Source organism: Penicillium canescens, assembly GCF_028828765.1.
Source record: "Penicillium canescens strain IBT 15451 chromosome Unknown utg000004l_segment0_segment0, whole genome shotgun sequence".
In the NCBI taxonomy this organism is placed as follows: Eukaryota; Fungi; Ascomycota; class Eurotiomycetes; order Eurotiales; family Aspergillaceae; genus Penicillium; species Penicillium canescens.
In genome coordinates this window covers 1,891,165-1,913,892 of record NW_026703966.1, presented here as the reverse complement: position 1 = coordinate 1,913,892, position 22,728 = coordinate 1,891,165, and the positions used below count along the sequence as shown (strand labels likewise).

General features: G+C 50.3%; 13 protein-coding genes across 13 annotated transcripts; 10 read left to right on the top strand and 3 right to left on the bottom strand.

Moving 5' to 3' along the window:
* Positions 1 to 105: 105 nt before the first annotated feature.
* Positions 106 to 1,319, top strand: N7446_006078 (twinfilin; the record flags this gene model as incomplete). Its single annotated transcript, XM_058514826.1, has 4 exons — positions 106 to 124; positions 186 to 823; positions 899 to 1,150; positions 1,203 to 1,319. The coding sequence occupies 4 exons, from the start codon at positions 106 to 108 to the stop codon at positions 1,317 to 1,319; spliced, it is 1,026 nt and encodes a 341-aa protein (XP_058372004.1).
* Positions 1,320 to 1,523: 204 nt separating this feature from the next.
* Positions 1,524 to 1,850, bottom strand: N7446_006077 (PHF5 family protein; the record flags this gene model as incomplete). The annotated part of the gene is made up of 1 exon (XM_058514825.1): positions 1,524 to 1,850. One exon carries the CDS (start codon positions 1,848 to 1,850, stop codon positions 1,524 to 1,526), a length of 327 nt encoding a protein of 108 aa, XP_058372003.1.
* A 268-nt stretch (positions 1,851 to 2,118) lies between these two features.
* N7446_006076 (pinin family protein) lies at positions 2,119 to 3,294 on the top strand (the record flags this gene model as incomplete). The annotated part of the gene is made up of 4 exons (XM_058514824.1): positions 2,119 to 2,129; positions 2,212 to 2,662; positions 2,720 to 2,788; positions 2,845 to 3,294. 4 exons carry the CDS (start codon positions 2,119 to 2,121, stop codon positions 3,292 to 3,294), a joined length of 981 nt encoding a protein of 326 aa, XP_058372002.1.
* Positions 3,295 to 4,806: 1,512 nt separating this feature from the next.
* On the top strand, positions 4,807 to 6,136 carry N7446_006075 (alpha/beta fold hydrolase; the record flags this gene model as incomplete). The annotated part of the gene is made up of 6 exons (XM_058514823.1): positions 4,807 to 4,885; positions 4,957 to 5,009; positions 5,069 to 5,176; positions 5,254 to 5,363; positions 5,419 to 5,801; positions 5,859 to 6,136. The coding sequence occupies 6 exons, from the start codon at positions 4,807 to 4,809 to the stop codon at positions 6,134 to 6,136; spliced, it is 1,011 nt and encodes a 336-aa protein (XP_058372001.1).
* A 63-nt stretch (positions 6,137 to 6,199) lies between these two features.
* On the bottom strand, positions 6,200 to 7,966 carry N7446_006074 (saccharopine dehydrogenase family protein). The gene is made up of 5 exons (XM_058514822.1): positions 7,602 to 7,966; positions 7,389 to 7,536; positions 7,261 to 7,333; positions 7,087 to 7,211; positions 6,200 to 7,022 (listed from the first exon to the last, which is right to left on the bottom strand). Exons 1-5 carry the CDS (start codon positions 7,789 to 7,791, stop codon positions 6,320 to 6,322), a joined length of 1,239 nt encoding a protein of 412 aa, XP_058372000.1. The 5' UTR covers positions 7,792 to 7,966; the 3' UTR covers positions 6,200 to 6,319.
* A 401-nt stretch (positions 7,967 to 8,367) lies between these two features.
* N7446_006073 (60S ribosomal protein eL43) lies at positions 8,368 to 9,318 on the top strand. The gene is made up of 4 exons (XM_058514821.1): positions 8,368 to 8,424; positions 8,502 to 8,532; positions 8,640 to 8,804; positions 8,923 to 9,318. Exons 1-4 carry the CDS (start codon positions 8,406 to 8,408, stop codon positions 8,984 to 8,986), a joined length of 279 nt encoding a protein of 92 aa, XP_058371999.1. The 5' UTR covers positions 8,368 to 8,405; the 3' UTR covers positions 8,987 to 9,318.
* Positions 9,319 to 9,900: 582 nt separating this feature from the next.
* N7446_006072 (putative PHD and RING finger domain protein) lies at positions 9,901 to 11,811 on the top strand (the record flags this gene model as incomplete). Its single annotated transcript, XM_058514820.1, has 2 exons — positions 9,901 to 10,150; positions 10,220 to 11,811. 2 exons carry the CDS (start codon positions 9,901 to 9,903, stop codon positions 11,809 to 11,811), a joined length of 1,842 nt encoding a protein of 613 aa, XP_058371998.1.
* Positions 11,812 to 12,985: 1,174 nt separating this feature from the next.
* Positions 12,986 to 14,819, top strand: N7446_006071 (uncharacterized protein; the record flags this gene model as incomplete). The annotated part of the gene is made up of 4 exons (XM_058514819.1): positions 12,986 to 13,337; positions 13,400 to 14,145; positions 14,204 to 14,301; positions 14,366 to 14,819. 4 exons carry the CDS (start codon positions 12,986 to 12,988, stop codon positions 14,817 to 14,819), a joined length of 1,650 nt encoding a protein of 549 aa, XP_058371997.1.
* A 237-nt stretch (positions 14,820 to 15,056) lies between these two features.
* N7446_006070 (SDR family NAD(P)-dependent oxidoreductase) lies at positions 15,057 to 15,962 on the bottom strand (the record flags this gene model as incomplete). Its single annotated transcript, XM_058514818.1, has 2 exons — positions 15,057 to 15,290; positions 15,342 to 15,962. The coding sequence occupies 2 exons, from the start codon at positions 15,960 to 15,962 to the stop codon at positions 15,057 to 15,059; spliced, it is 855 nt and encodes a 284-aa protein (XP_058371996.1).
* A 214-nt stretch (positions 15,963 to 16,176) lies between these two features.
* N7446_006069 (alpha/beta hydrolase) lies at positions 16,177 to 17,319 on the top strand (the record flags this gene model as incomplete). The annotated part of the gene is made up of 2 exons (XM_058514817.1): positions 16,177 to 17,099; positions 17,157 to 17,319. 2 exons carry the CDS (start codon positions 16,177 to 16,179, stop codon positions 17,317 to 17,319), a joined length of 1,086 nt encoding a protein of 361 aa, XP_058371995.1.
* Positions 17,320 to 17,928: 609 nt separating this feature from the next.
* Positions 17,929 to 18,405, top strand: N7446_006068 (uncharacterized protein; the record flags this gene model as incomplete). The annotated part of the gene is made up of 1 exon (XM_058514816.1): positions 17,929 to 18,405. The coding sequence occupies one exon, from the start codon at positions 17,929 to 17,931 to the stop codon at positions 18,403 to 18,405; it is 477 nt and encodes a 158-aa protein (XP_058371994.1).
* A 1,054-nt stretch (positions 18,406 to 19,459) lies between these two features.
* On the top strand, positions 19,460 to 21,973 carry N7446_006067 (adaptor protein STE50). The gene is made up of 3 exons (XM_058514815.1): positions 19,460 to 20,164; positions 20,226 to 20,387; positions 20,436 to 21,973. Exons 1-3 carry the CDS (start codon positions 19,897 to 19,899, stop codon positions 21,551 to 21,553), a joined length of 1,548 nt encoding a protein of 515 aa, XP_058371993.1. The 5' UTR covers positions 19,460 to 19,896; the 3' UTR covers positions 21,554 to 21,973.
* A 448-nt stretch (positions 21,974 to 22,421) lies between these two features.
* N7446_006066 (uncharacterized protein) lies at positions 22,422 to 22,706 on the top strand (the record flags this gene model as incomplete). Its single annotated transcript, XM_058514814.1, has 1 exon — positions 22,422 to 22,706. One exon carries the CDS (start codon positions 22,422 to 22,424, stop codon positions 22,704 to 22,706), a length of 285 nt encoding a protein of 94 aa, XP_058371992.1.
* Between the last annotated feature and the right edge of the window lie 22 nt (positions 22,707 to 22,728).

Genomic DNA, 22,728 nt, shown 5'->3' with positions numbered 1-22,728 from the left:
GGAGATGTGGAGGCTACTCGGAAGCCAACGCTGACACGCCCCTCATTCACCGCTCCCTCCCCTCATAAACAACCCAACCACCACAACGGGTGAACAAGCATCACCATGCAGTCCGGAATTACAGGTAAGGGATACGTCCATGTACCCCATACAGTCCCCAATTGGAACAACTAACAACCTCCCAGTCTCCTCGGAGCTGCACGATGCCTTCACCCGCTTCAACTCCGACCCCTCAACCTTCTGCCTGCCAGTAACCATAACATCCGAAAGCCTCACTCCCCTCCCAGCCTTGTCTTTCCAAGGCGAGCCAACCAAGGAATCGTTCATTGCCTCCCTTCCCCAGCTGTCAACAATCCTCCAGCCCAAAACACCCCTCTATCTCCTTCTCCGACGCCCCACCGCCGCGGGTGCTGCAACCCTCATCGCTCTAACCTACATACCGTCCAATGCGCCCGTGCGGGCCAAGACGCTCTTTGCGTCGACTCGCTCGACCCTGACTCGCGAGCTTGGCACGGAGAAGTTCGGTTCGACTGTCTTTGCTACTGAGGAGGAGGAGATCCTCGGTGTTGAGGCCTGGAAGGAGCGTGATGGGGAGGGCGCTGGGGGTGTTAGTCGTGAGGATATGATGGGTGAGAAGGAGCGGGAGCTCGAGGCTGTTAGACGGGCTGAGGCTGAGGCTAGGAGTGGTACTCCAGGGCGGGATATTGGTATTGGGGGCACTTTTGGTCCTGGGTCTGGCTCTGGCATGAAGATCTCTATGCCTGTTGATGAAGAGGCTAAGACTGCCCTGCGGGATCTACAGGATGGTGGATTGGTGCAGCTGGTACGTTCTTGTTACGGGAATTATGGGGATTGAATGTGGAAGGATTTGTGGGATTGATATGCTAACTTCCTCAAGACGATTGATATCCCCACGGAGAAGATCACGCTGGCCGATTCCCAATCTAGTGTTGAGCCAAACTCCGTTGCCACACATATCTCCTCGACTTCGCCGCGCTATTCCTTCTACCACTACCCTGGGTCTGATGTCGTGGTCTTTGTGTACACCTGCCCGACCGGATCATCCATCAAGGAGCGCATGCTGCACGCTAGCTCGCGGAGGAACGCCATCGCGGTTGCTGAACAGGAAGGACTCAAAATCTTGAAGAAGGTATGTGCACCCGAGTTGTGAATCGTTCCGTTTCGATGCTCACTATTTGCAGATTGAGGCTTCAGGCCCTGATGAAATTACCGCCATGCGTTTGCAAGAGGAAGTAAACCCGCCACAAAACCAGGGCACTGCGCGAGGATTCGCCAGACCCCGTCGCCCTGGCAGGTAAATTCGCCACCGTATAGATAGAACGAATGAACCAGTTCGAAGTGGGCCAAGACAGTCCAACACGATAAATTGAACTCGCGTCGTATTGTAGATTCGTAAAGTCGTCTGTCGTCGCTAGGCGGAACATTGTAAACGCCGAGCTCACGCTTAGCTCCCTCCGCCCAGATACAACACCAAGCCAAGAGCAAGGGAGCGAGAAGCGTGATCATTGATTCCGGAAACTTTTCTTTTGGTAGAACAAGTCTGTCCTGGAGCTTCCCAGATTGATAATCTTCGGACACCCGTCGCGGTCCTTCTCCAGACGCGTACATTCAAAGCAGTAGAATGCATCACTGATTCCCTCGCCGCCGCAGACGACACACTTGTTCTGGTAGTTGCCGAAGGAGCACTCGTCACAGATGCGGACTAGAGTCGTGGGGCGCACGTAGGAATCGCACACGGGGCATTTGCCGTCGCATTTGTCACACAGGCGGCCGATGGAGATGCCAGGTTGCTTGCGGCACATGACGAGATCGGGGTGGTGGCGAGACATGGTTGAGTAGGAGAGAAGGTGACCAAAGTAAAAGCTTGAAAAGCAACTGAAGAGGTTGGGGAGAGAAGTGAAGTGAAGAGAAGAAAAGCCGAGCACGAGGAATGGGGTGGTCCGTGCACGTGCCCCCAAGCAGTCCGTTCTGTTCTTTCTTGACCCCAGACACCAAGTCCAAGTGGCAGTTTGTGGCAAGCGTCGCTTTTTTCGATCATATTCTTACTCGTTACGCAAGTTAACACTGCGCCTGCATTGGTGTCGTTCACAATACATCATGTCGGAACAGTATGGCTACCTTCCCTCCCATAACAACCAGCACCCGCAAACGAGGAATTACTGTAGCTAACCCTCTGTCTCTGCCCTATAGCATGCTTGCCTCGGCAGTCGCCGTGCCCGAACAAGAACCCCTTCACCAATCCCCAGAATTGACAACCAAGCGACGCCAGTCCTCGGTATCAGAACACGACACCAAGCGCCGGCGACTAAGCTCCCAGAGCAACCGTTCCCCGCAAACCCAGCGCCGACGCTCATCTCCCCAGCCCGTTGCGCCAGATGCGTCCCCGGAAAGCAAACCTGTGCGGCCACGCGGAGGCCGCGAGGAAGATCGCAAGCGCGGTCAGCGGTTGTTCGGTGGACTTCTAGGTACTCTTTCGCAGAGCTCGAGCTCTGCAGCGCAGAGACGGCGCGCTGATATTGAGCGGAAACAGCAGGATAAGCTTAAGTCTCAGGATTTACAGTATGATGAGTTGAAGAAGCAGCGGAAGGAACAGCGTGAGGCTATTCGCAGGAAGGAGACGCCTTTGTATGAGCGTGAGGCGGTATGTTGCCCTGATATTCTGGAGTGGGGAATACATCTAACCTTGTTTTCCTTTCAGATGAATACACGGCATGCGAATATAATTGCCGTGGCGCATTTCCTTAAAACACGGGCGGAACCGGTTCTGGTGAGTGGTCTTCCTCTGATTGTTCTGGGTGATTGGGAACTAACTAGTTCCAACAGTACTATAAGCCATGGCAATCTCGACCTGGCGACGAATCGGTGATACAGAAGCAGATTGAAGAAGCAGAAGCGACAGTTGCACGTGAAGTTGCCGAGTTTGAAGCACGATACCCACCAGAGGCCTTTGTGCCCCAGCCAGATAAAAGCATCAAGGAAGAGCCAGCAGCGAAACCAGAAGAAACACAAGGCGAGAAGATGCAGCAGACAGATACCCCGTCGGACCAACCATCTGCTCCAGAGCCTGTAAATTCAAGAGAGTCTGACTCCAAGGAACCAGCCCAGGACGCCTCCGAGACAGTGAAATCAGACCCCAACGGGAAAGGAGCTGTTTCAGCGACAATGGGTCGTTCTGCTGATGTGGACACTTCTGTACATGATCAGAGTGATGCCCATCGAGATGACGACGGTGGTGAAGTCGTGGAGGATAACGAGGACACTGTGATTTATTAGATTCCAGTCGATCTTGGAATCCTGATGTCAATTACCTGGAGATACCAATTACAATACCCGGCCTTGATTTACAGTTTGGAAGTAAAATCTAGGCATTTGAATATTCATGGAATCTTTGGCTAGAACATGCTTATCAGGGCAGCGAAATACATGTCCTCTCGATATGGCGACATACCCCATCTCTATGCCTTGTCTATAACCATGACATATATCCCTGTCTATTGTTTTGGGCAACCGCCAGCGATATCAGCCAGATAGCTTATCCCTTGGCTCTATAGCCCTAACTCGCTTCCTTATATAGTCGAGCAGAGTAGGCCTGTATACAGTTGCAGTCAGGCTTTTACCCTGGCATTCTCAAAGGACAATCCCTTCAAATGACAACAAAACCGAAAAGCTCCCCAAAGTTACCTCAACCTACACACCCGACTCAATCGAATGCGCCTCATCAAAAGACAACATAACCCAACGAGCCCTCTCATCCCGCCATGCCCAATTCATCACCCTAGGAGGCGCAATAGGAACAGGTCTATTCGTCAGTACAGGCGCAACACTAGCAAAAGGCGGCCCAGCCTTACTAGTCGGCAGCTACGTCATGACGTCCGCCTTAGTATACCTGACCCTAACGGGCGTCACGATATTAGCCTCCCTCTCCCCGGCGGAAGGATGAATTACTATAGTAGTCGATATGTACCGGGCTACTTTGTCCGTTCAATGCGTTCACGGTCTTCTTTCCGTCACAGTGGTGGGTTGCTGATTTCCTTTCTGCTTATATTGGACCTCCGCTGTTTATTAGTATTTACTTGGTGCGTCGGTTCTGGAGTCGTTTAGATCCTTTGGGCCTATTCCTTCCCACTTGGTTGACTTGCCTTATAGATTAGCGGAGTTAGAGGCTGAAGAAGATTTAGAAGTGCCCAGGGAGTGTTTATGGGAATGCCTTAGGCATTGTTCCCCTTACTTCTGCCATCACCCGAATCAGTTGTACATTGTTGGCAATTTGGTAGCATTTTAATCACACTTCAATCGCACTCAAGTCGCACTTTTGGCAACATCAGCCGAAGTATGCTCCTCGATATCGGAGTAGTCGCTTAGCTGGTTCGTTTCCTCTCCCTCTGCACCATATTTCAGAATTATGATAGCTCTCCTGCTACCGCCCCATCTCTGTAGTTTGGCAAAGCATCAAATAACGGGAACGTGGAGATCTTAACACTAGCGTCTTGGCATTCAATGGGCCGAGGCAGAAGCTCTGAGGGGTTCGGCCTGTTTAGAAATCCGCTCTTAATTAGTCTATCACTGTTTCTGCATAATTCATAAACTAGTTCAGGGCGTAAGTCTGGACTGTGCAAGTTGCTATTGACTCGTGTTGCAACTCTCACACCGCAACCTGGGGGGCCTGCGGCTATATATATCAACCTCGGAGCTACATCGTCAGAGCTTACAATATACCATCACCGTCTCGCTTTTCTGAAATCAAGGCTCTTCGAAAACCTCAACTCCAATTTGAAGCTATTCAATATGCCGATCGATAAAATCCAAGTATCAGGCGACCCCCGCATCGAGTACAAAACCGCGACTCTCAACGGCCACAACTACTGTCAGTATCGCACAAGAGCACGACTACGACCCTCAAAATACAGTGAAGAACCACAATCTAACATATAAAAGCTTATATCCTGAGCCAGCCCAAATCAGGCCAATACAGAGCAACAGTATTCCTGGTGAGCATCTCGACACCGCATACATAACACGAAGGGACATACACTAACACCACCCACAGATCCATGGCTTCCCCGACATCTCAATGGGCTGGCGATACCAGATCCCCATGCTAGTGAACATGGGCCTGCGAGTGGTAGCCCCGGATTGTCTAGGCTACGGACGAACAGTATGTAGACCTCCCTACACCACTATCAAATCCACCAACTCATACCCCAAGAAACAACCCACTAACAACAAACCCAGGACGCGCCAGCCGACCCAACTCCCTACGCACACAAGAGCTGCGCAGCAGATATAAAAGCACTAGCAACACATCTAGGCGAAACGAAAATCATCCTGGGTGGACATGACTGGCACGTCCCCCCTCCATCTTCCACGCAAACCAGAACAAAACTAACACCCGAACAGGGGCGCCGGTCTAGCCTACCGCATCGCTCTCTGGCACCCAGAGCTAGTCTCGCATCTTATCACAGTCTGCGTGCCGTACGCAAGACCAATGGAAAAGGAAGTTCAGCTAGAAGACCTCGTCCGCACAGCGGCCCCGCATTTCGCATACCAACTCCAATTCGCGAGTGGGGAGTTGGAGAAGGTTATCCAATCCGAGAGTGATATTCGCCAATTCCTGTTGGCGCTTTATGGGGGACGGAATGATCGTGGTGAGGTCGGTTTCGATGCGCATCGTGGTGTGCTTGTTGATCGGCTTGGAGGGTTGAAGAGGTCGAAGCTTTTGGCGGAAGACGAGGTTGAGTTTTATGTTAGGGAGTTTGGGAGGAGTGGGGTTCGAGGGCCGCGTATGATATCTCTCTTTTTCTCTTTTTGTGAAGTGGTGGAGTTGCTAATTGTTGCAGTGAACTGGTACCGGACCCGGCAGATCAATTATCGGGATGAGCTTGCTATTCTTAATCGGAAGATTGAGGTCCCTACGTTGTTTATCCAGGCGTTGAGGGATCAGGCTTTGCCCCCGCATTTGGGTAAGTCGATGGCTAAGCACATCCCGAGCTTGACTGTGAAGCAGGTTAATACTTCGCACTGGGCTTTGTGGGAGAAGCCTCAGGAGGTCAATGAGATTATTGAGGGGTGGTTGAGGGAGAAGGCTTTTACTGAGGCTAGAGCTGAGAAGCTGTAGCCAAGAGACGGCCGGGGCAATGGCAAATGTGCAGGGTAGGATAGCAAATATTGATTCATCATTGCGTGTGCATAAATATCGTATCTTGGAATCAAGGATGTGGCATCATAGCAAATTGCAAGCAATCAGAAAAGGACTTGAGTTAGGACACAAAAACTGATGAGCAGGTACTGTAACCCCCGTTTAATACTGATACACCTTAGTCTCGATATTGCAGCCAACCTTCTCCAGACGATCGACAAAGCTCTGTCCCATAGTAGCAGGAGTTACAATACCACCACGCGAGACCTTCCTAATGGTTTCCTCATCATTGAGAATAACCATAGCAGCCTCAGCAAGCAACAGCCCAGTGAAAAGGTACATGCTACCCTCGTAGGTAATCTTACCAAAGACCCGCTTAGTCTGCTCACCCTCCGGCGTAGCAATAGCATGGTACTCTAGACGATCATTCATAGAATCCTCTCGGCGCGGGCCGCTACCAGGCGCGAAGATGAATTTCCGCAGGAGCCAGCGCACAGGCGGGAGCGCGAGGAGCACCACGCCAATCGTGAAACCGATGTGCACGGCTAGACCGACGAGGGCGTTGCGTACAGACAGGAATTGTCTGAAGTAGAAGGATTTGCCGTACAGCTCGGGCATCAGGGTGCTGCTGCGGTGCACGAGGGTGATGTCGGCCATTCCGGAAGGGGATGTTGTTACCGTTCCCAGATCGCGGATTGAGCGGAAACCGAGGATCTTGTTGAGGATTGAGTCGCTGGGGATGGTCCTTGGTGGGGCTGAGGCTGCTAGGGCGAAGGGGGTCATTGATTTCATTAGCTCCGATGTTGGGAGCCAGTCGAAGATTGTGAGGATCGTGTCGAGGGTGCCGCCGCTTGGCCCGGAGGATCTGTTTGGGTTGGTTAGATTGGAGGTGATGGTGGGATTTGAGTGTGGGTGCGGGTGTTATATACTTCATTTCCTTGATGGTGCTGTTGATCTCGCGCGTTTGCGAGGATAGGTCCTCTCGGACTCGCTTGACGAGGGACCATGCCAGGATATCAGCTGGCGCGCTCTCAACCCCAGCCGAGGGGATCATCTGTATGCAGTTAGTATATGCGATTATACAAATAGATAGTGGAACTGACAATTGCGCCATTGGCTTTGGCGGTCTCATGGTACTTCTCGATGATCAGTTTGATCCATGGCGTTTCTCCAGTTCTGTAACGATCAGCCAATGTCGGAAACCCTAGATCAAAAGATTGTAAAAACATACGCATCGACGTAGTGAGTCCCGTTGGTAGCGCATGCCTCCACCACTGGAGTCGAGTACAAGTGGTAGGGACCCACACAGTTGATAACGAGCCGCGTCTTCTGGGCAAGCTCATTGAGCTCAGTCGCATTCAGCTGAACGACCAGGACATCTATACAAAGCCAGTAAGCTTGGATACATAGCAGTCAGAGACACATGAGTAACAGGGCTAGGTACCTGGCTCAGCGCGGTCCGGGTTGAGAGCCTTGAGCTGTTTAGCGATGGGCTCCATCTTCTGCAAGGAGCGGCCAGCAATGGCCCATTTCAGGTCGGTGGGGTGGTTCTGCACAATGTGCTCAGCGCAGAATTGGCCCGTGTAGCCCGTTGGGCCCAATAGGACCAGGTCATATTGGCGGTTGGAAGTCATGGTTGTTGCTGGGGATAGATGTAGGTTCTGCAGAATGGGAGCTCGCGGATCACAAGCCTCGGCAAGCTAGTCCAAGATGTGGTATGTGCTTAAACAGAGGAATTTGGCCGTGAAATGGGAGATGGAGGTTCTGCACACAACTAAAAGCTATTGAAGTTACACAATTTCCTCTGAGCTACTTGTAATGCGTATACATATGTTCTTTATAATTCACGTGACCGGATAGATCGATGACCCGACTGCCCTTGTTTCCGTCTGGAACAAAACCAGGCCGATTGAAGTATCCGAGGCACCTGTGATTTCGGTGATCTTGACACACCTGAATTCGATGGAATCGACATCATTATGGAGCCACAGTAAAAAATGTATAAAAAAGCACTAAAAAGAGGAGCCAACTGACATCATGGAGCCCCAGAGAAGCCCAAAGTAAGCATTGTGGCCCGCCTGAGGCCACAACACTACCGCATTGGGCACCATGACATAAGCCCACACAAGTCAGGTGATCTACTGAGCCAAGAGCCCTAAGCGAGAATCCACAGCACAACCCGCTCATTCAAAGCGTCGTTTTCGATCTCCTGTTCAGTACCCATCTTCATCCTCTACCACCAGCCAAGATGACGAAGCGCACCAAGAGTATGTTCCTCTCACGATACCTCGACACATCGCATGCCGGATCCCTTTGATTTTTCAATGCTAACTGTTCTCTCCAGAGGTCGGCATCACCGGTAAATACGGTACCAGGTATGGCACACTCGAACTCCGCGCACACACATGAATTCCTCGATCGACGGACAACGAACAACGAACATTCTCACAACACGACCACGATTCTAACAATGCTTCAACAGATATGGTGCTTCCCTGCGTAAGCAGGTGAAGAAGATGGAAGTCACCCAGCACGCCCGCTACGTCTGCACTTTCTGCGGAAAGAACACCGTCAAGCGCAAGGCTGTCGGTATCTGGGAGTGCAAGGGCTGCAACAAGGTTGTTGCCGGCGGTGCCTACGCCGTCTCGTAAGTCGCCCATTCAGAACACTTAGCCGTCGTCCTGGGAACTGGACCGGACCGGACCCAGACGCGCGCGCTCCTTGAACACAAAGAAGACGTTTACTGACTATTGCCTCGCTTATAGCACCCCCGCTGCTGCCGCCACCCGCTCCACCATCCGTCGTCTCCGTGAGATCGCCGAGGTTTAAACGGGAGGATTATGTGGTTTCCTATTTCTTCTACGGTTACGTCTGAATACCAAAAATGAATGAAAAAATTCGGGATTCGAATTCAATTCTTGTGCTTGCGCCAATCTTCGTACAATGTGACGGACGAGCTCTAAGCTTTCGGTTGCTTCCACTCTTTCCATCTGATAGACACTCGACCTCTTCCTGCCTTTTCTTCTGTTTGCGACCGGGTGAATCATATGGATTGACTGCGAACTGTGGTCTTTTGATGTGGTTCTCCGAAGTTGGACAGTCACGTAGACTTGACCTGGGTTCTGAAGTAGTGACCTGGTCATGTTGAGTCAGAGGATGTTCTGATGAGGACCATGTATGCGCTGGGTGCCTGGCATATGGCCCACCTGACGCGGGTCAGCCACAGATTTTCGCCATTATGACTAAGATGAGAACTCTGCCGCCTTTTGTGTCATCAGCTGCGATCCAGCCCAAAAATAGGTTCATTGTAGACTTGGAAATACCTCGCAACTTTCGTAGTGTTGTATAAGGACCCTGCGTGAGTCCAGATGTTCCCATCCACATTGACATTCATATACAAGTTAAGCGTCGAACCCAGACCTACTCAATCCCGTTCGAATATGCCCCATCCGCTATTAGAGGAAGACCGTGAACGTCAGTCGTAGACAACTTCACATTTTCTATGTGCTACCCGCCGTCAAGTGAAGACCATAAACTTATTCGTAGACGATACGCTATACTAATCGAATATGAAGCCAACCTAAGCCACTGTGGTCAGCTACAATCCAGGGCATCAGTCGCCTCTGTCACGTTCCTGTTTTGCGTTAGTCCGGCAATCCGGCCCACCTTCAAAAGGCCCTCCCCACACCTTCTTCGCTTCTACACTTCGCTCTTCATGGACTTCGCCTCCAACTTCTTTGTCCATGTCCGACGTGTGTATTGTCTGTTTAGGAGACCTTGGTGAAGGCGCTGGCGATCCTCTTGAGCCTGTGAGCCTGGATGGGAATGGCGACTTCAAGGATGGGCTCGAGGATTCGAGCCAGATCGCCCAGCTACTTCCCTGTGGTCATATCCTACATAATAATTGCTTGAAGCCTTGGGTGGAAAGGGCAAATAGTTGCCCGATATGTCGTCGCAGTTTCAATATGGTTGAGTTGAGTGACCGGGTAGGAGGTATGACCCCCTTCCTGGAGTATGATGATGATGAATGTCTATACTAACTAAAGCCTTCTTCACTGATAGGAGCGGTTACTTCATCATACGCTGTTCAAGACCGGACGCAAGTCGCCGATGTTGACCCTTCTATGGTCATCGAAGATGACCCGGCCGACTTCCAACCCTGTACACTTTGCGGTAGCGCGGATCACGAGGATGTCTTACTTCTTTGTGATGGATGTGATGCTCCATCGCATCTATTTTGCCTAGGACTGGACGAAATACCCTCGGGAGCATGGTACTGTCAGCGATGCGAATCACAACGGACATCGGCGGCGGCTGAGGTGTCGGCGCCGCCTTCGCGCCCGGTCGAGCAAAGGAGTCGACGAACGAGGGCGCAGCAGAGGCGACTGCAGAATACCAATCAGACAAATTCGCATCACTGGGCCAGGGTCTGGCAGTCTGTCTGGGATCATCTGAATCTCGATCTGGACTTCCCATTCGATGACGATCGCTCCGCCGAACGGGTTATGCAGCAGCGTCGTCGCGAAGAGGCCAACCAACGCGAGTTTCAGGCCTGGCAACGTCGCTTTGAGATCGCTGAACGCCAGGGTAGTGGTAATCGCTTCCGCGACACAGCGTCGCTATTTGATCTTGAACCTACCCGACCATCTCGTCCCCGCGTTCCCAGAGTGCCTACGCCCGAGCCCGAGTCTTTGGAGGAAATGCGAGCATGGAATGCTTTTGAGAGAGCTCGGGAGATTGAAAACAACCCGAACGCTGCTCGAAAGCGCAAAGAACCCACTATGTCGCCGTCCCCCGAACCCACCGAGCCTCAGCGCAAGTTAAAACGTCCTCGCACGAGGCGGCCGCAAGAACTAGCAGCACTCGCCCAACAAAACCAAACCGGGGAATCATCTAGAGCTGCAAGTGCTAACGCGCGAATAAATGGTGAAAGCTCTGGCGGTCCAAGCTTCTTATCGTCGCTATTAAAGGAGGTTGAAGATGCACCTAGCCGCAACTCATACGGACCGTCCGCTGCTACATCTGTCGTCCTCACCGATGGCCCATCCCCTGGCCCATCCTCCCCATCAATATCGCCTGCTTCTTCTAGTCGTTCCTCTCCCATCATGTCCTCTACCACCCCACCTCCTTTCCCGCGAAGCCGACCCATCTCCCCTATCCAACTATCCTCCCCGGCCGAACCCTCATCACCACCCTTCTCCCCCGAAGTCTCATTTTCGGGCAGTCCATCCAACGGCGCCAACGGCACAACAGAGGATACAACACCTCGTTCAACTGGTCGCCCCCGATCTCGTATCCCCCAACGAGCACTCCATGCACTCCAGACATCACACTCCCGCTCAGCAGACTCATCCCCAACCCGCGCGGGTCCAAGCCTAGCCCTCAAATCCGACATCCAGAGAATGGTCGGCACAGCCTTGAAACCCCACTACCGAAAGAAAACCATTTCCAAAGAACAATATACGAACATCAACCGCACCATCTCTCGAATGCTATACGATCGAGTCGGCGACAAGCAAACCCTCGAATCGGACGAACGCACCAACCTCGAAACAGAGGCTCGATACGAAGTGCAGAATACCATCGATGCCCTCAAACGAAAGAGCAAAGAGAAGCAGCGCATGCTAACCGCCGACTCGGACGGTGATCCTTAATCCTTAATGACTATACGAACCCGAGGCATTTGTGGCGTTCTCAGCGATTCGATATTCAGTGAATTTCTTGGTCATTGAATGGATCCTGTATAACTGGCGTTTTGACCGTCCATCGAGGCTGGTTCTTGTTTGTACTTTTTACTCTTTGTTTCTGTTTCTGAGCGTGGCATCTTGTGGCGATAATTGCTGTTTCTTCTTTACATATACCCTCGGATGGGATTGATTTGGACTGCTATACTTTTTGTAGAGCTTCTCTGGTCTTTTTCTTCGACTTATATACTATGTTTCAAATATCTATTTTGATTATTGGCCATTGGATCAATTGGATCAAACTAAATGACCTTGGGTAAAAGACGTATAGTATTTCGTTCAAGACGCTAAACCGGTAGGACATAACCGGCGTTAGGCCAAACAATCACGAAAGATGTCCCAGCTCGCCATAACGTTGTTATTCCCCCAAGAGCATGGATCCAAAGACTATGACCAAAAAACACCAACCATATTATTTTGAAGCTGGGTTTTGTGCAGCCACCATTATGCAGGCCCACAGTATCGCGCTCGGGGCTGAGGGATATATTTGAAGTGGCACTCGGTGTCTATCATTTTGCGGATTGGACATTGCTAACGTGGATGAGAGCATAGAGCCTCGGAATTTTGTACATTACTGCCCAAAAAGGTCGGAATATATCGTGAGTTATGAGGCAAGAAGCTTATAAAAAATGAGAGCTTGTAACAAACGAGGTAGCATTGATTGTGGGAGGGAAGTAAAGCCGATCCCTGTTCTCGCGGGAATGTAGATCATGTTGAACTGATCTGCGCTATATGCAATTGTACCGCACGTCTACGTAAGGGATTTCAATAATTCGGCAATGCGGCCGTAGTTTGCTGGTCTGATCTGGGTGACACTTGTTTGTCATGATGAGACCCGGATCAATATGTGCGACGCAGTCTTGGAAATTAGATAGAATTCTTAGCTCCCCTTCACAGTCATACGTGTATACCTATGTGGCTCCACAAGAATCTTATGATATAATTGGGATTGGTAGCTCTTCTCTCTTTCTGGAAATTGACATGTTTACATGTACGTGGTCATAACAACCCACACGTGCTACCTCTTGATTCTTTTTCTTCAGATATTCGACTCTTGCAATATCTTTGATTTTACATAGGAGCCATGGGATTTCACATTGATGCAATCGAAGATGACCAGCTTGCTGCCATTTTGGCTGAAGATGGAGGTTTTCCCAATGACGAGATCTTCAATACTCTACTCACTCTCGCTCGCGAGGTCAAACATGTTATTGTCCATGACCCGCAAGCCCAATTGAATGTAACATATGATCATTTCATCACGGATCTTATTCATGTGCGCCACAGCCTCAAAAAGCAATTGTCTGCACATCTTAATGCCGAGGGATCGATGCTGGAAGAAGGCTCCCTTGTTTGCCTTATAGCACCGGCAAGCTACGAGATTGCAGTAGCTGCTTTCGCAATTCTTGCGCTAGGTGGCACGATCGTTCCTCTCTGTGTGTTCCAATGTTCCTTCTTCAATTTACCAAGATGAAAGGCACAACTAACGTCGGTTTAGTAATGTCTCTTCCTCCAGAGGGTGTTTCGGACATGCTGCGAAATAGCCCAGTCAAGTGTATTTTAGCTGGTACAGGGTACCTCCAACAGGCCACAGATATACAGTCCTATGCAGCTTCCAATTCACTCCCTGCAATACAGGTCGCCCCCATTAAAGTGCATCACGCCTGCCCCGAAGCACTATGGGACCTACCCATTCGGATAGATGAAAAGTTTATCATCCCCGAGACACGTTCAGGGATTATAATGGCCTCTTCTGGCACATCTGGAACCACCAAAGGAGTCATACGCAGCCGTGGCTTCTTCTACAACCATCCGCGCGCACCAGCATATGAATCAATGCTAGTCCACCGCCCGGCGACTTGGATTGCAGGGATCAAGCCCTTGACTTTTTCTATTTTGATGGGGTGCAGAGCAGAGATCATTGATCCAGTCGCCGGCATGGATTTATTGTGGGAAAGGCTGCGAGCTCGCCGTGTGACGAGCATATGTTCAGGTCCCTTACTGTGGACACAGCTTGCTCAGTATTATAGGGAACATCTCTCACATCTTCCAGAGAAGGATGAATATATCCAAGGAGCTATGCACATACGTGATGCTTCAACGGGATCATGTGTTGTTCTGCAACCTTTGCTGAAGTTTTGGAGGGATGAGATTGGAATGCGCTTGGCGCTTTGCTATGGTAGCACCGAAGCAGGTGTGCCTATCACCGCGGTTTATCCAGAGGAAGAAGAGTATAACGAGCAGGTATGGTATTCTATTTGCCGATAGTCTTCGTCCAGGATCTAATCTTGTCATACGATAGCGATGCATTGGCAAGCAGCTATTTGCCAATATGCCAGTCAAGCTTTCAAATGGTGACCATGGAGAGATACTTGTGGGAGGTGTTACTACCTTCTTAGGGTAAGTTATGTTACTCAGATGAAACAATCTCTGAATATATGCAGCATTTACTGGCAGGTAGCAGGTACCTCAATGATGAGGTTCCCTCAACTACTTACTTCGACGACGAAGGATTCTTCAAGACTGGAGACCTTGCTCACAAACTGAATGATCACTTCATCTTCGACGGTCGAGCATCCATTAAGTGTGAGTTCACCCTGACATTCAATTGCCATATTTTCTTTTCTAATGGGGGCAGTCATCTGCAACTCTGGGGCACCGTCTCTGTTCTGAAGCTGGAAGAAGCACTTAATGGGCTTTCCTGCATAGAGGAGGCATATGTCGTTCCTGTGCAAGATCAGAAACTCGCAGAACGAGCTGGTGCTCTTGTTCGATTCGTCGACCAGGATCTCACTCTGCAGCAGCTTCGGGTTAGGCTGGCCCCTCATGTCCGTCCTGCGATGCTTCCCACTGCATTGCGAGTCTTGCGGATTGAGGATACATTGCCCAGAACGCATAGTGGTAAGATTTCAAAGTGAGCTCTTCGAAAACAGTTCTTCCCGTTCACCCCAGGTGTTGGATTGCCAAACGATGTTGAATTGTGGAATCTTGACTTTGATTGAACAAAAGGATCGAACACTTTTTACTATAGGAGACGGTGGTTTCCCTACTTAGGTCTATTAATACGGTCCCCGAATCCGTCAAACCCCTTAAACTTGAAGCAGTAGCCAGTCGAGTGCATACTGAATAAAGTATGCAACGGAATTGTACATATGCTAGGCATTAACACTCGCACTCTTTGTCATTCCAATCCCAACTGCTGCAGTAGTCCCTGCATCAACAGGGAGAATCACACCAGTCATCCACCGAGCATGAGGCCCCGCGAGAAAGACAACTGCACCAGCACAATCCCATCCATTTCCTTCGGTCCCTAATAGACTTCGCTTTCGACGGGCTTCCCGCGCCTCTTCACTCATCCCGTTCCCATACATCATGGGCGTATACAGCATCTGATAACAATTAGCTTTGACACTTCAGTAGAAGGATGCTGAGAAACATACACCCGGACACACGCAATTCACACGAATCCCCTCTGGTGCATGGTGAGCGGCCATAGCACGAGTCATATTGACAATCGCTCCCTTGGCAGTGGGATACAACAGGTGAGGTGTGCCTCCTTTCAGGCCAGCAACACTTCCCATGTTCACAATGCTTCCTCTGATCTCGCCGTCGTTCTGGATCATTCTTGGAATTGCATACTTGGCCATGTGAACCATACTTGCAACATTGATATCCATACTCTTTGCCCACTGCGTCATATCGACCTCAACTGCAGTACCCGCTGCACCTCCAATCCCGACATTGTTGATCAAGATATCCAGTCGTCCGAATTGCTCTATGGCGGCCTGTACTGCTGCTTGACAATTCTCTTCCGAGGTGACATCCGCGCGAAATGCAAGTGCCCGTCCACGACCAGGCTTGGAGTTGATCATTTCTACCGTCTTGTTGGCCCACTCTAGATTGAGGTCGATGCAAATCACATCGCAGCCATCATCTGCAAGAAGTATTGAAATTGCACGCCCGTTTCCAATGCCATCGCCTAGACAGCCTGCGCCAGTGACAATGGCAGCCTTCCCGGCTAAGGATCGTGATGGGGGATATGATGGGATGCCGGCATCCATAGTTGGCGTTTTCGGGTTCTTGGAACTGCTCGAAAACATACAATTGTCATCTACATATGGTTCATATATTCATACTGATTTTTCATTAGGTGAGTCGATCATGCGGGGTATTGACCATCGAAAGTAGCCGAACCGAGGCCTGTGGAGTAGTGATGATCCAAGTCTCAACAAAGCTCCCAGTCAGTCACCATCAACCTCGATCACCTACATAACAATGGACTTCTCCGAATACACTGGTCCCAGCGCCGAATGGCTGGCACTTGAACCAACGCTCCCGGCGGTCCCCAAGGACCTCTCGGTGGAGCAATTGAAGGCATTGCTAAACAAGGGCCGCGAGGAATCCGCCGCCCAAGACATGATAGACCAAGGCCTGAGCTCGCTCGTTCAAATGCATGATCATACGGTAATTGCTCGCGACGGCACAGCCCTTGAAGCACGCACCTATCGCCCCGCCGGCGTCCCCATCTCCGAGCGCTTGCCGGTATACGTCCACCTTCACGGCGGCGGTTTCCTGTTTGGAACACTTGCCTCCGAGGATGCGACCTGCTCGCGCATTGTCGCATCGCGAGCTAAGAATGGCACACCTGTCATGGTTTTCAATATCAATTACCGCCATACACCCGAGCATCGCTACCCCACCGCATGGAACGATACCGAAGACGCCTTCGTCTGGCTGCACGAACACATCGCTGAAGTCGGCGGTCTCGCCGATCAGGTTGTTGTCGGTGGTATCTCTGCCGGAGCGTGGATGACAGCCTCATTGGCGCTGGCGCAGCTGCGCGGCGATGATAAGCGTCTCGCTGCCTGTCCGAAGATTGCGGGGCAAGTGCTCATGATACCTTGTCTTGTTCAATGGGATCACTATGCTCCCCGAATAGAAATGTTGAAGAGTCCTGACTTGTCGAGTTATGTGCAGTGTGCTGATGCGCCTATTCTGCCTGTTACTCGGATGAAGTTGTTTAGCGCGTTGCTTGGGGTCGAGGACGCTCGGGATTCTGCAGGGGATCGTCGTATGGGCCCTGGTAATGCTACTGCTGAGGAGGTCAAGGGTTTACCTCCTACGACTTTTGGAATTGCTGGGAATGATCCGTTGAGAGATGAGGGTATCTTCTATGGAAAGCATCTCGCCGAGAACGGGTAAGTTGGACCGATATTTTGAGTGCTTTCTTACATTTTAACCTCCTATTTCACTAGGATTCCCACCAACATTCATGTCTTCCGCGGCGTGCCTCATGGTTTCAGGAGGTATGGTGACAAACTACCCGGAAGCAAGAAATGGGATGAAGTGATGAGTGGTGGTATTACATGGGCACTGGAAAAGCCTGCAGCTGGTCCATTCGTGATCAATTCAGACTAAATTTCAGCTTCAGAAGAATCGTAAATCAAGATCCCTGGACATATTCTCGGCGATATCTACCAGGGTCGTTTTATATCAGTATTCATCTAGTATAAGCCTTGACTTGCAATAGAATTCATTATATTCTAGCTATATAGGCAACATTCCGACAAAGCATGAGCAATATAAAGTCCAAATAGCAGCAATAGCCCAATGAAATACTCCATTCGTCTATTCGGAGCTCTATACGGCTATAGACAATAGACCCGAACATATTCACCGCCCGCATTGAGGACCCGCAATCCCGATTGTCCGATTGTCCGTTGAGTCTTCCTATTCAGCTTCATCGTCTTATTGCTCTCGGTTGTGCATGTCTATTGTCCAATGGATGCAATGTAATGCCAATTAGCCTGCTGTGACCCCCGCACTGTCATAGAGGGCAGGCCCCTTTTCGCCCCCTTCGTCTTGCCAACCTTCACTCTTCGAACAACCAGGCAATATTTGATTTCTTGCGCAGCTCAGAACTCCAAATCCTCGAAACTTCCAGGCTGTTACCTCCGCGACCAACACCATTTGCCCTCGCGCCACAGTCACCTAGCCATTTCGCCAACCCGAACCCCACACTCCGCAATGCCCTCCTCCGCCACGAACGGAGCCTCCTCCACCCCGGACGCTCTGGAGTCCGATCTCCTTGTCAAATTGTCAGCCAGTTGCGCCCTCGAAGATCTCCAAGAAACCCTACTTGGTTCTCTCCACCGTGTAGGTTGGACCGACAAAGTCACGACCCTCGCCACTGAACTCCTCCGCGCCGGCCGATGCGAAACCTTCGACGATGTGATGGAGGCAATCCTAGCTTCAGCAGAAGGCAGACCGCACCGCGCGCTAAGCTCAAAGGCCACAAACGGTGAAGCAACAACAAACGGCACGAACGGCACCAAGAAAGGCAGCAAAGAGAATCCCCCCTACGACCCTCTGAAGTACATTGAAGAAGTTGATGTCCGGATACCTGAAGCGGTGGTGGATGAAGGCGTCCGCGGTCTCAAGGATATCCTACGGGATGTTGCCGACCTTGAGGGAGAGAGTGCGCCCAATGGCGACAAGAAGTAATGATACCGGATGGAGGCGGCACTTCAAAGTGCGATCATGCATGGCTGGGTTTTCCTTAGGAGTACAAATGTTTTCGGGCGTGGCTACGGCATTGGACTTTGTTTCTTCTGTTTTCCCGTTTACGATTCGCGGGGGTACATGTGAAGTCCACAGGCGCTCTTGCATCTCAATAGACATATTACACCGGGGTTCTGCATATTCCCCATTTAAGCACTCGATCTCCCCGTGTTCTCTATCCTTATAAAGAGACTTAACTTGACTCGATCTACTCTAGAGGTTCAGACATTCCTTATGATGCAATGAGGCACTGTATTGGAAGGGTTTGCTGTAATGAGACCTCAACCGCAGAGCGTGGGGGCTATAGCCAAAGTGGTAGCCCTAGTGGGCATTTATCAGGTCAATCTCTTTCGATAGTGGGATGAATCCATCTGCTGAAACGCAGGGGTGTGTCTAGCAAAATCCTCGGAAATTAACCGCGCATTGTGGAAAGAGCCCCCAAAATTGGAGATATCTCATTGAAACAGGTATCTGTAACGTCGAATTCCACTTTCCATTAAAAAGCCGTATAAGTTTGTCCACCTACATGTATTAATCACCTCAACTGCGTCTCATGAGTATACCGGCCCTGTGGAATGCAGAGTCCCAATCAATCGGATTATATATCGCTATTCTGTCAAAGCATTATTATATATCTATGTTTTAAAATCAGAATGAAATGATAGTGTAGAGTCCAAGGAATATAATCAATTAGATTGCTGTAAGAAAGCGAGTGTGGCAGCAGTATACATGCACTGATCACTCTTGTATCAATCATCTGGCGGGGCACATTTGAGATCTGTGCAGAAAATCTGAAACCGATTACTCTATTGCGGGATATCGGGATATGCCCGTCCAAGAAAAGAGAATATATGTACTCCAATAATGAAGTTATATAGTAGAAGAGAACAGAAGTATAGAGTGGGACGAATAAACTGGGGCGAGTCCAGACCGAGTCACGTGTACATCACATCAGACCGTCGTCTTCGCCTAATCTCGAGCTTCGTTCTTGGCTCATCTCAGTTTGTTTTGCTTCAGGGGAACACTTGTTCTGCGATCCTGTGCTTCATCGCATCTCACCATTACATCGAACCCCTGTCCATCCCCGCTTTACTCGAGTTGTTGATTGCCGCGTCAACGTTCGCCCACGACCACACCCCTCCTCGGAACTGCAAGAAAGTCAGTTCGCTCGAAACGCGCGACACAAAACATATATCGTATCCCCGAACAGCCCCTGTTCGTTCCATGTTCGCCTGTCAACTTTTGAGTCCTCGCCCGGGTCCCTCTTTCTACCCGCGCTTCGCAAAATAGAGCATTCGGCGCATTACCGCCGATAATCATTTCGTCCGCTCTGCCTGGTCCCGGTTCCTCCACTTTGGCGGTGGCGCCTGTGCACCCCTCATTTAATTCCCCAGTCCTCGGTGAATATCATTTTGCAGCTACAGACCCGCGATCATGTCTCTTCACCCCTCCTACCACGCCGACTCCGACGCGGATGATGAGTATGAACGCAGCGTGATCACCTCGCCACACCTTACAATGGAGTTTGAGACGTCGCCCACGGATTCGAACATTTCATCGGCAGAACACACCCCGACCAAGTTTGGTCACCCGAGTGATGGTCCTCGTTCCCCGCGAACACTCATTACAGAATGGTCGATCGAGGAATGCCAGGAATTCCTGACGTCACTTGGATTGCTTCAATATCATGGCACATTTAGAGGTAAGCAGACTGATTGCCGAATAAATCAGTCGCCAGTTTCTAATCACAACATGTCGCGCAGAGAATGGAATTGTCGGCGAAGCACTTATTGCCCTGAAGCACGAGGAGTTGAAAGAAATGGGAATTAACAGTGTGGGGCATCGCCTGACGATCTTGAAGAATGTATATGAAATCAAAGTCAAACAAGCGGTTCCTTTGGATGCGGATCATTATATCCCGCTTTGTATGTTGCCCACTCCTTCGAAGCAAACATGTTCTAATCTATATATAGCTGCGGATCAAAGCATGAACGAGACAGCAACGCAGGATGATCTTGCGCGTTTGATCAAGTCGATCCAGGTTCGAGATGAGAAGCTCATGTTGGTTGAGACAGAGCTGCGTCGGATCACAGATGATTACCGAAGATTGCGCGAAGAAATTCTTCCAGTGATCAAGATAGCAAAAGATCGTTCACACCCACTGCCTCCGCCATCTTCAGCAGGGCAGAATCCAGACTGGCATGACAGCAATTCAGGCACAATTACCTCGCCTTCTCAAATAACGCTCAATAACGAGAACTCTTCTTCGTCAAAGCTCGCGCGGGCTTTCTCGAAACGCATTCACACCGGCGGTGCCACGCCAAAAAACCATTCTCCAACGCACATTCCGCCTATGATACACGAAGGGCGTTCTCATCACGATACCTCGAATCCCTCAGCCCCTACGCTGGCTGCTTCATCCCATCTGACAGCCTCGATGAATGGACAATCGCAGCACTCGCCTGGAATTCCATCCCCGACCTCGCCCAACACTCACCATGCGCATCCTCAAACACTCAATCCGCGCTCATACTCCCAACCAAATGCTAACACCAACCGCAACACGAACTATGACTATGCCGAACAAACACCCACAATGCATTCTCGTTCAGACCGACTCACCCCAAGTCAAATGCCGACATCCCGCACTGAGACTCCGTCCTCATCACGCCTTGACCCGCGCAATGACCCGCGTCATGACCATCGAACCGAGTCACGGGCCGAGTCAAGAGCTGGCGGTGGCGAACCATCCAGCGTGGAAATCTTCAAGTCTTTCCGAGTATCATGGGAAGACCCTTGCTACAAAGTCCTACCAGCTGCGCTCAAAAAATACAACATCAACTCGGACTGGAAGAATTACGCACTTTACATAGTTTACGGCGATCAGGAGCGTTGCTTGGAATTGAATGAAAAGCCCCTTCTCCTGTTCAAACAGTTAGAAAAGGAAGGCCGAAAACCAATGTTCATGCTCCGAAAGATTCACATGGACACACCTGGAGCGACCCCCGGACCTGGCGGCACGGCACCCAACAATGCCGGCTTTGAAGGTGGCCGCCAAGGCCAAATAAACCTGCCCGGCGGTGTTTTGTGATCTTGAAAATTCCCTTTTCAATGCACTCCTGTTTGTGGCTTGAGATACCCGGTGTTTTACCTACGTGCTAGATCACTTTTTCTACCCCTGCATTTTTTTTGAATCAATCCTTTCTATTGTTGGTTTCTTTGGTGTTTGTGTACAATCGGAGAGCCGGATTTGGAGTGTTGGATTCATGAGTACCTTTTGGGCGTTTCCTTCTTTTTCAACGTTGTCTATATTCCTGGCGCGTTGGTCCCATGCAGCATTGTGCATCAGCCTTTTCCTTTTGTTTTCTTTCTTCACAAGATTCTTCTTGTTTGGCATAGGACTTTCGTCTGACGTTTTGGCATAGTACATTTTAAGCTTGTACATGATATTCCCATTACTTATCCGAATGCCTCCTGGTAAATTTTACATTGGCATGACCTTAAACAAGAGGCCTATATGAGTTATCTCCTAGCGTTTCTATGACTTTACGATATTGACTATAAATATAGTAACCTGTCTTACATGCTTTCCAGGGATAGTGATGCTTATAGACGGCGCAGATGAGTGGTCCGCAACTTGCTAATCTGTAGTTGAACAAACACATTTTCATTGTCGTCGCTACTCACTTACCAAAGACCGTGAGATTACTGTTATTACACTTACCCTTGATTTTAAATCTGCAGAAACTCGGCTTCCATCCGGCCGGACAGTTTCGAGCTCATTGATTGGCACGGTGGACGTCGCGATTTTCGGCCCCCAAATGGCTTTTCTTTGAATACAAAACACGTCCGGAGTGGATGATGATCTTTCTCGATGGGTGGATGGCTCGCCTCTTTGGGATGTGCTTCGATTCTGAGCGATCTGGACAAATCGTCATGAGCGCATTGGCGAGATTCCCATGCTGGTTAACCGAAAGCTAGGCCATGTGGTTAATCCCGCTGACCGCTTGTCCAAACTAGAAACCAATCACCCATCCCTGACTATAGGTCATTGCCTCCGCAAAGAACAGCCGAGTGTGTTCCAGAAGGAGGAAGAAGACCCTGCGGAAGAGGGTGGCGCCTGGCTTCCCAGTAGTGTGAGCATGGCATCCGTCTTCGGCTATGGCCGAATGAGTGCCGATCTATATCTCGCTTTGTCTACTCGGAATTTGCCGTGGCTTGATCGAGCAGTTCTGTGGGCTTGAGTGGGTTCAGAAGTTCATTCGC